Below are 11,016 nucleotides of genomic sequence, written 5' to 3' on the forward strand. Positions count from 1 at the left end.
TTAGGGTTTAGTGTTTTGTTGACAACATTTTTTTTTTTAATTCGTTTTTTATATATTATTTTTATTTATTTTTAAATTTTATTTTGAAAAAATAATATAATTTGCAAGTTATTTGGTTTCCTTAATTAAAAGATACTAGATTTAAAATGACAATTTTCTATTGGTTGGTGAACCTAAAGATTCACCCTAGGGGGTGAACCTAAAGATTACCCTAGGGGGTGAACCCAAGAATAACTCTTTTAGAAATGGTTAATGTGTTATCAATCGCTGTACGATCATTCAATGTTAAGTGATAGATCAATATTTATGTTCCACAGAGTTGTTATAAAGGTAATTTTTCTTTACATATATATATGGAGAATTTTACACATATCTAGGATTATTAAAAGCCTATATCGCTTTAAGTTGTAGACAATATATGGTCCCCTAACTCATCTGTTAATTAGTTGTAAATAATCATAATTAGTCTCAACAAAATCCTATGATGGTGAAAATAAAAGGTTATCATTATCTGTCGGAACATTTTGTCTGTGATTTTGATACTTCTTTTTGTCATGTGTGAGCACATGGAGCCGATTAAGCGTGTTTAAGCTTCTCTTGCTTTTCATGTTAAGGATCAACTTTCCAATGCAAAAAGCCAAATAAAAATAGATATGTTAATTTTTCTTCCCAACAAAAGATATGCTTTTAAAAGAAAAAGGATTACGTGTTAATTAATACATATAATATGGGTTTAATACAAAAAAATAGACTAAGTTTAGGATTAATATAAATTCACTAACAGGCTATCACGGTCTCTATAATTTTATAATGCATACTACTATTCCCTAGCGTTTTTGATAATTTATTTCTTATGATGCTAGTTGCATAAACAATTTGAATGTGATATTTTTTCCTAAAGGTTAATGTGGTTGGAAGGCAAAACGGTAAAACATTTGCGGGTGATAGTCTGTAGATAGCTGGGTATTCGAATCTGTCGCAATTAAAGCTTTTCTAGTGTTGTCAAAATAACATTAATGTAAAGTTTTTATAAACCGCCAATTAGTATTGGTTGCTTGCTTGCTTCTAAAGCTAAAATGTACCAATCATGACAAGTTACAACAACGTGGTGGGAAAAAGCTAACAAATCCAGCAAACAAAGAAAAGTAGAAAGTTTCACAAATCATTTAGACCCTATATTAAATTATAAGCCTCAAGAAATACACGAAAGATACGAAAAAACAAGACAGTATATTCTTGTTTTTTTCCTTGGTAAATGACAGAGACAATGGAAGAACAACCTGAGTTTATCAGACAGAACCAACAACACTTCGGGACTTTCTCTTTTACATGAAAGGTTGTTTTTCCCCCTTTACTTGTGTTAACTTGCGGTTGAAGCAAGCAAACCCGAGGTTGAGAAAAATCGATACAAAAACACACAAAAAGAAAGAAAGATAATTGGCTTTTTTAAATGACAAATGTGTGAAAATGTACACTTTTGTCTAAATATAATTGAAGATGGTTTTGAATTTTGGTGGTAAATGGTGTTGGGAGGAGGTTTAAAAACAACTATGAGGTACACTGACGTCCTCTACGACAAGGTAGAGCTCCAGCGTCGTTAGTAATGGTTGCAACCAATGAAGAAGATTTAGCTGCGAGGCTAGAGGCACGTGCGTAGCTACCAGATGAAGCGGCTCCAGAAGCAGTGAAGTAAGCTCCGTTCTGAAGCAAATCTCCTTCCGTTCTCCAGTTCCATCCTTTCCAATGACTAGCCGGTGTGTCCACTCTCTTAGTCACCTATCAAAAAAACATTCAATACCATAATGTCACACACTCTTTTTTTTTTTTCAATACCAGGAGGTTTGGAGCCGAAGCCCGAAACCACAACATGTAGTATCAGTTTCGTCCCAGCAGTCACTCGTCCGTTTCAATGGTTTTGATTAGGTTTGTTACCTCTTTAGCAAAGGGATTCTTCGGGGCGGCGTAGCGGTTTCCTTGACTGTTGATTGTCGGGTCTGCGCTTCCACCAATCGCGTACATTTCCCAGTGAGTGTAGTCATTGTTCACGACATGGAAATACCCGTGTCGGCACCTGCAAGAAAAGTTATTCTTATTGGTCATAAAACAAAACAGAGTAAACGTCAGAGCATACTCTATTTTTTTGTTCGTCTTTAGACATACCTCGGCATTCTTTGAATAAGTCCGACACCAAAATGGTTATAAGCAATAGTAACTTGCATGGCTTTATCCCTCGTGTAGGAATCACTATGTCCGAGCAACATAACCTCGTTGTGATGAGTCATATGGTTGTTAGAGATGGTAATCGCCGTCGAGCCCATGACAGCATCCACAAGCCCATCAGCGCAATGAGACAACGAGTTGTGATCAATCCAAACATGACTCGATCCAAAGATCGAAATCGCGTCACCATCCGCCATCGTCCTCCACCCAAAGTGCGTCTCTGAGCTTCTCACCATAGCGTTACCCGTCGGTCTACAGTCATGAATATGCAACCCATGCACGATGACGTTCGTCACGTACTGAATCGTGATGCAACCGCCGTTAGCGATGTGAACGTTTGCGCCGCGTCCGTCGATCGTTTTGAAGCTGTTGACGATCAGCTCTTGTTTTAGCTGAATCACCATGTCGCGTTTGAAAACGATCCATAGCGGTCGGTCTTGGATCACGGCGTGACGTAGTGTTCCCGGTCTAGGGTTAACCGGGTTGTCGTCATTTGGGTCGGTGACTACGTAGAAACGCCCGTCTCGTCCACCGATCGCGTTTCTTCCGAATCCGATTCCACAGTCCGCTAGGCGTTTGCGGTTCTTGTGCCAGTTGGCATCGCATCTCCAACAGTCGTCGATCGGGTTGCCTGTTCCGCAAGTAAAGTAACCTAGCTTCCTCCTCTCGGTATGGTTTCTTACACTCCTGTAAAATCATTGCCCGGTTTAGATTAGTTTCATATTTCATTCTATTTTGTGAACTTAAAATAAACTTCATCATAAACTTAAAATAAATTGTTAGAAAAATCAAAATCACATCAGATCATGTGCACATGACATTGTTGATATAAATAGTATTTTTAGACTTTTTTCATAGACGTGTGTCGGTGGGATTAGGTTCTCTGGCTAAGATACTTGAAGCAAACGACGTTACAGAGTACCGTTAAATAAGGCCAAACAGAATATTGCCGTTGGATACCGACGCTCAAGTCCGTCCGTTTTAACGGATACCGTTTTGGGATCTTATTGTTTTTTGTTTTTTTGACCGTATAAAGTGTACATTGTTCTGTTATGACCACATGGGAACTGTCCAAAATAATTGTATATATTTTCTTTTCAAAACCTATTTAAAATATACAAAAGAAATATGGATTTTATTTAAAAACAGAAAATATGCATATTATTTAAAAAAACTATTGTACGTATTTTGAAAGTAAATGTTAACGAATTCGCAGTGTGTACTCAGCCGTATACGAATGGTTGGCGATGTGAAAGATAATTTAATTTTGTGGGAGGCATGATATACATGTAGATGCAATAATTCGTTGGACGCGGATCTGCCTAGCATTAGTGCATGTGGTGTTTGCGTTGAAAAGTGTCTGCTATAACTACTAGTTCAACAGCAGTTGACAAGAAATAGAAAAAAACTGAGAACTATTGCGAACAGTGTTAAAATGTAATACTATATTGAGAAAGAATACAATGAAATTTAACTTTTACAATTTCTATGCATGAACCTGTAGTAGGTGATATAAATAGTATAAATATGTATACTTTTTAAAGAAAGATTAAAAAAAGGAAAGAAAAGGTACAATAAATATCTCGTTTCATGAAAATAAAATACTTAATAGATATCTTACTTAAAGATATGAGCCTGACAAAAAATAATTAGTAGCAAATGTTCACGGGACTAGATCTCACTAGTAGCAAGAATAAATTAATTATCGAACACTATATTTGTCATAGTTATAAATAGTGTGAATATGGGGTAAGAATTAAATTAGTTAGAGAGGAAATAAATGTGACAGCTTTGTATGATGGATCTTGATCCGACAATAGATTGAAACAAAAGTCACAACACTATTGTAAATGAATAATAGTTAATTAGGACTCACTGGACCATACCCAAATATTATTGAATTTCTATGACTTTTCCCCTTACTACTTTATATATTATCAAATGATAGTTTTAAGAAAAACTTACATTTCAGCCAAGGCGATAACTTCGTCCGCTACTTCATCTGGATTTGTCACTGCATGCGCGTTCCATTCATTTTCGTTCGATCTAAAAAATAAACAATAAGATCATTTACAAAATAGAAATAAAAATTTGAGAATCTAGAGAAAATTAATGATTGACAATATAGTAATGTTTTTAATAAATTTAATCATTGGAGAATGCACACACTACACTGCTCCATAAAATTCGCTATCCGGAGAAACCGTTAAATCTTTCAGACATAACTATCGAACGACGAAACTAACCCTATCGATCAATTCCGACAGGCGTACTGAGTAGCCACTGTCTAAGGTTAAAGCGGTAATTGACAACAGTCAATTGTAACTACACATTATCGTTGACTCATGAGTGTACGTAATGCAACTAAAAAGGCAGAACGTACGGTTTAGATCGTTGGATCTGGATCACAAAACAAATTTCAACGGCTCAGGTTATTTGGTTAAACAACGATGAAGCTAGTATTGTAGTAGAGATCGAAAAGGCAAAAAACAACCAAAAACTATTTTCTCATTCCTGCTAATTTTCTCCGTTGAAAAAGGAATTAAAACAGTGAAAATAAATGATTTTTATAGTGGTGTTTTGGATTTTTATTTGGAATCTGGCGAAAATGTAGCTCAAGAATGAACAATGTAAGTTCAAAAAAAAAAGAATGAACAATGTAACGAATCAATGATGTAAAACAAATTAATTAAATAAATTTTCTTCTCTATATCGAAAGATGCATATCATACGAAAAAACAGAGGTAGTATAGATAAAAGACCTGGAGAGAGATGATATCTTGTCGTGTGTACTGTTCTCCATTGCTCCGACGAAGAAGAGAAGACACATCATAGCTAAAATCCATGTCGGAAGAACCGCCATTGGAGCCGAAGCTTAACAGAGTGTTTGTTGTGGTCCGAGAGAATTAGAACAGAGGAGAGATAGAGAAGTGAGAGATAAAAAGACAGTGAATGTACGAGTTTGGAGATGTAGTGGCCCCTCTTATAGAATCTGTAGAGGGGGAAAAAGAAGACGACACGAAAAGGAGCCGTTAAGACGGCCGTTATGTATCTAATCCATACGACGTCGTGTGGTACAATTTGATTCTTCGTTTTGCCTTTTTAACGTGATTAGTTGTTAACTCCACCTCTTTATTTACCGTTCTAACTGCCACTAACTGCTCAAGCGTGTTGATTTACATACCTCGCACGCTTTAACAATTTTGCCAACGAATACCTTTTTTTCCTTTCATATGTATGTAATTAATCTATAGTCAATAACATAGTATTTTGCTTGTTTAGACTTATAGACTTTAGTAATCAATAAGCATACTATTTATAAACATCCGACCTTTTAAAGCAAGACAAATGATGTTATATACATATTTATATAAAATATTAATGATATTCTAGTAACCTATGTCAAAATGTAAACTATCTCTATATTTGATTCCAAAGAAATTACTAGTCTATAATTTAGGATTCACTAAAATAATTTAATATTAGGCAGGGTTGTAATTAAATATATGTTTTAAAATGTTTTCCTCCATTCTCTATGTTTTATGTAAATATATTTAGACAAAAAAATAAATATGTTATCAGTTTCATTGCCAGTAAAAATAAATATACATGAATGAATTTAATAACTCAAATCATATAAATATTTGTAATACTATGGATAATATATATTTTAGAGTTTAAAGCTAATAGCTAACATGTAAAATATCTTAGTTATTGATCAGTTAACCAGCCAGTAAATTAAAAGGCAGTTTTACAAACTTTTGCTGATAAACAGTTATAAACAAAAAATAATTTTACTCTTTACTATCTTGGGGTTCAAATTCCACTCCTCTTTATATAGTAGTTAAATGCTATTCCAAACTAAAATTCATTCTCAAGCGAAAATCTTAATATGCATTAATCAAGTCATCTAAAATACGACTGTAGACGCTATTATACCCACCGTTAATAAACTTGATTAGAACATCATTATCCCAACAATTATGAAAGGTTGCATAAATTTTTTTTTTGTCTGAATAAAAAAAATGCACCAATCCCGGACCGCCATGTATTGGTGGGGCCCTTGAACAGTACAAGAAACAAAGAAAGCTCGGTGCTTATTTTGCATGCGGAAGCGACGATGCTTGTGTTTTTGGTGGGACCCCAGGTCATAAGCAACCATTTTCATAGAGCGATAAAGATGCTCTTAGTTAGCTTAAGAATAGTAGTTATAGATTCACTGGAATGGCCACGAATTTCAAAATTTTACCTTATAAAATCAAATGGTAATTAATAATTATTGACCTGTGAATAATTGAATGACTTTAAGTTTCTCCTTTTTAATTAAATAGCAAGGCCTTTATCAAAAAGAAGTAAAAATAATAATTGAATGACTTCGAATATGACTGAAGCAACAAAGAAGATGAAGAAGTTAATTGGCTTAAGTTCAAAAAAAAAAAGAAGTTAATTGGCTTCGAACTAATGCTTTCACTTTCGCATTAACAGCAATTGAATATGACTGAAGCAGAAAATAGATAATGCTACTAACTTTTCTTCCTTTGAATTGTAGACTTGTAGTAACACCTCATCAATAAAATATGAGCAAGGGAAAGAGAGTCCGTACACGGAAACAAGTTGTCATAGTTTCCTGCTGAATTAGCGGGTACTGGAGTATATACTACATTAGTATTTTAAAATACAGATTATTTTCCGTGAAGGCATATACTATATAGTCACTGATTTTCGGAGGCGTTAATCACGGCTTACAAAGAAAGATAAGTCACCAAAAACTTAAAGAATACGCGTTGAGTCGTTGACTAACTAATCCAAAGAATTTCAAACTGTTCTCACTATTGGTTGTAAAACTGGGTCTGGGTGCTCAATAAATTTGGTCAAATCGGTTAAAGCACAATGGAAACTGTATTGCAAAAGCAATTTGAAATAATAAATCGAGCAAATCATATTCTAGACCGGTCTGAAAAAACCTACTATGACTTCTTTCTACAATTATTCATAGATATACTAGCTTGTCGTCCATAGTTAGATTACAAAATCAATGAACTGGGTATCTTCACTGGCTTGTAGTCCAGTTAATTTGCACCAGATTTAACAAATCAGTAAATAATTGTGTATTCTGACATAAGTTAATTTATACTGCAACTTGAATGTAAATTTTTAAAATTGTAATTATTAATAAATTAGGTTTAGTAACACGTAACAACTGATATGTTAATTAGATGAGAATGGTGATAACAAACCTTTTTTTTTGTTTTTTTGGTGATAACAAACCATAAAATTGTAATTTTTTTTTGATGATGGTGATAACTAGAATGGTGATAACAAACCATTATAGTTTGATGCCATGTTATGTTATCCAATTTTTTTTTAAAATAACGTATATATATATATATAGTTATTTACGCTATAGTTGAAAAACTTAGTGGTTTTACTCGTGAAATTAAAATTTTGTAGTTATATGTAAATATTCCCAATGATTAAAATTTGGTTGTAAATACCTTTATAGGGAGCAAGAATAATGTTCCCATGCAACAACCAATACTCATCATAATGTCAAGTATTTTTTTCACGCTTTTCGTAATTCTATTTTACCCATTTACCCCTCAGTCCCAGTCTTACCATACTTGGACGTATTAATGATATCATGTCCCCAATCCTTTTCTATCCCAAATACACACAAGTTCTTTCTTCTACCCAATCGAGCTTCAAACTAAGAGTATTGACTGTATTGTATTTTTTTGGATAGATAGAGTATTTTATTTTATTTGTCAAAACAACAACAACTAAGAGTATTGTAACTTTGTAATTAACATGACTACCGCTGCACTCATCCATGGGTCCACGTCTCTCAGCACATTCTAATTCGGTGGGTTCCATATTTCCAAACGCTAGAGAATTTTAACTGCAGAGTTTCATCATGATTATATAACAAAAATAACAAACTTAGTTGATATAAATAATCATCAATCATATTAAATTTCTCACACGAACCACCAACCATATATAGTTATGAAAAAAATAGAAGTGTTCACTACATACTTCAGTTCAAAGTATATTTGATTTTAAATCGATTCATAGTTTAGTTCGGTTCAGTTTGGTTACTGACTACGCTGAGATTAAATTGAATACCCATAGTTTAAAAACTAATTTTAACATTCAAACATGTATATAACTATATACAGAATTTTACATGAAGTATTTAGCATTCAAAGTCGATTTTAAACATAGCGAGATGAAACATTTGTCTTTGACCTCTAAATATGTTATATATATCTTTCGTCCTAAAATAATAATTAAAAATATGTTTAGTGATTTGCTCAAGCCCATAAAACTTATAACCGGTCAAGAATGCAACGTTTCTCGGATAACCCTAATAAGACAATTGACGATTAACCAAATTTGTAGCAAATTGATAGGGTTTTCATCTTTTCATTAAGCCTTAAAGATTATTTCTTGTTTTTTAATGGTGAATGATTATTTTTATTTATATTGTAAACAGAGTTGACTATTTTGACTTACCATTGAAGTTATATTATTTTGTTGTGTACAGAATGATTATCCGACGACATGCTAACAATCGATGACATGATCAAACGGTTCAGAACTGAGAACATTTTATCTCGGTAAATATTAGTGACATTACACACTCGTCTCCGTTCGAGTGCAATTGAATGTTTTTGAGCAACAACACTCTTATAATGTAATATATTCTATCGGTTGATCCAATCAGTTTTAAAAGTAATACACATAACACTAAAAAGTTGAATGACTATGCATAATCCAAGTTTATAATGATTTTCAACTAATATCAAAGAATGCCTGAATCGCTTGTTGCCGGATTTAAATTTACTAATATCAAAGAATGTCTGAATCGCTTGTTGCCGGATTTAAATTTACGAATGTAAAGTCTAACAATAATAACGTCCTACTGCTTATCTTACACCAACTTAATATGATTTTTATTTTGTAATATATATTCCCATATATACGAATATATGATGTGTACCATGTGTGTTCATCATGGGAGAGGTTGGATTGGTGGTAACTGGTAATTATTGAAACTTTAGTTTTGTTACACTTTTGTTGCTCAAATTACTTTTGTAAAAGTGCAAAAAGCTACAATAAAGAGAAGATCTTGTTGGTGCGAAATGTTTGGTTACGCCAAAACTCGCGGGGTCAAATTGGTTCCCAGTCACTTCTGTTTTACTCATCGTTTTAGTCCTTTTTCCCCTTTTCATCGCATAAGTGAAAAACAGCAAGAAACCATTATCCAATTATGTAATTAATATTGTTGTTATTACCTATTCACCAGCAAATTTCTACGTACCATATAGTGTTTTTACCTTTGACCAGCCAATATATAGTCGATAAGATAACGTTAGTTTCTTCGTATCCCATGCATATTCATTGCTTACTGCTGAACAGTTTTTTTTTTTTTGCTAAACTGTTCATTAATGAAAATGAAAGGATACAAGTTCTTTAAGATCCAAAAAATTAAAAAAATCTTAAAGGACAACCATTAGGATTAAAACTACAAGTCTTAATGCTAAAAATATGATCTACAACCGTGAATATGGCTAGAAAATCCCACGACGCCACATAACACGAACTCTAGTTTTCCGACGATGTTTCAAAGTACGAACCCTGGTCTCCCGACGACGCTTTGAGCAAGACCGAAGCATACTCTCAGCACGAACCCAACAGTGACTGACGACACTTATCCTTAGCACGAACCCAGCGAAAACCGACGATGCTCTAGGACACGAACCCAACGAAATCCTTGAACATTCAAAGCACCGATCTTAACGTGTACGAGTTGGCACAAACAAGGACAAGACGGAGTTGTAGACGTCCTTGCAAAGAGCTCAAATCAAAACCTACTTAACATTTTTACCGGAGAAAAAACAATTATCGATCCGTGTTTTGTTTTTTTCATTAATTAACTAGATAACCGACTAAATGAAAAATGTACGAAATCTAATATATATAGAATTAAATGATCTAAACAATTAACCGTCGTTACCTACTTTTCCAGTTAGGACATATTTGTTGCATGTAAGTCTCTCAGTTGATTGGCTTGAATCAAATCACCGAGACGGCATCGTCATGATCAAGTACGTACCAGAAATGTATATGACTGTACTAACTTTAAAAGTTACATTCTAGGTAACTTTATATAAATAGACATAGTGGACATTTCGAAATATTTATATTTGTCGTTTGCTATTAACCTACTATGTTAACTTGAGCACCGACACTCCCCAAAACGTTATCAGAATTACTGAATGGCTGGAGCTTTGGATCCACTCTACATTTTACATTGCCGTTGCTGTGAAGAGACGTTGTTTTTTTTGGCTTATATGTAGTTTTGTTTTTATTATAAACTAGATGACAATTTTTGCATGTACGAACAAAACAAAAATCTATATGTTCTCGATCGGACGTCACTACAAAAAAACACAGTTTTAGCAAGGAAATTTAACGAGGAAAACTATTCCTCGTGAAATTACGATGACTTAACGATGAAATTGCGAGGAAATAAAGTTTCATCGTAATGGCCTTGTAAAATACCGAGTAAAGATTTTCCTCGTAAAATCGTCGTAAGTTAACGTGGTTTTTCCGAGAAAAATGTGTTTCGTCGCAAATTCGTCGTAATTTTAGCATGATTTTTACGAGGAAATAACTTACGAGGAAAGAACGAGAAATCCACCAACTTAACACGTTTTTTTTGCCACCAACCTAATTTTTCGTCGTAAATTCCTAGCAAAATTCAACTACCAGATTCGAAAATTTTCTATA

At 33.7% G+C, this 11,016-nt stretch overlaps 1 protein-coding gene across 1 annotated transcript; it reads right to left on the reverse strand.

Annotated features, from left to right (window-relative positions):
• Positions 1-1,209: 1,209 nt before the first annotated feature.
• On the reverse strand, positions 1,210-5,192 carry LOC106296039 (probable pectate lyase 1). Its single transcript, XM_013732081.1, has 5 exons — positions 4,983-5,192; positions 4,186-4,266; positions 2,161-2,907; positions 1,933-2,071; positions 1,210-1,776 (listed from the first exon to the last, which is right to left on the reverse strand). The coding sequence occupies exons 1-5, from the start codon at positions 5,081-5,083 to the stop codon at positions 1,549-1,551; spliced, it is 1,296 nt and encodes a 431-aa protein (XP_013587535.1). The 5' UTR covers positions 5,084-5,192; the 3' UTR covers positions 1,210-1,548.
• Positions 5,193-11,016: the final 5,824 nt, after the last annotated feature.

The sequence above is a fragment of the Brassica oleracea genome, chromosome C5 (genome assembly GCF_000695525.1).
Source record: "Brassica oleracea var. oleracea cultivar TO1000 chromosome C5, BOL, whole genome shotgun sequence".
NCBI classification, from domain to species: Eukaryota; Viridiplantae; Streptophyta; class Magnoliopsida; order Brassicales; family Brassicaceae; genus Brassica; species Brassica oleracea.

What these genes read in the sequence shown, in the direction of transcription:
- LOC106296039 (XM_013732081.1), bottom strand. Translation starts at nt 5,083, where the DNA reads ATGGCGGTTCTTCCGACATGGATTTTAGCTATGATGTGTCTTCTCTTC. An exon ending in AAGATATCATCTCTCTCCAG is followed by an intron (nt 4,267 to 4,982) that starts GTCTTTTATCTA and finishes TTTATTTTTTAG; the next exon opens with ATCGAACGAAAATGAATGGA. An exon ending in GTTATCGCCTTGGCTGAAAT is followed by an intron (nt 2,908 to 4,185) that starts GTAAGTTTTTCT and finishes ATGATTTTACAG; the next exon opens with GAGTGTAAGAAACCATACCG.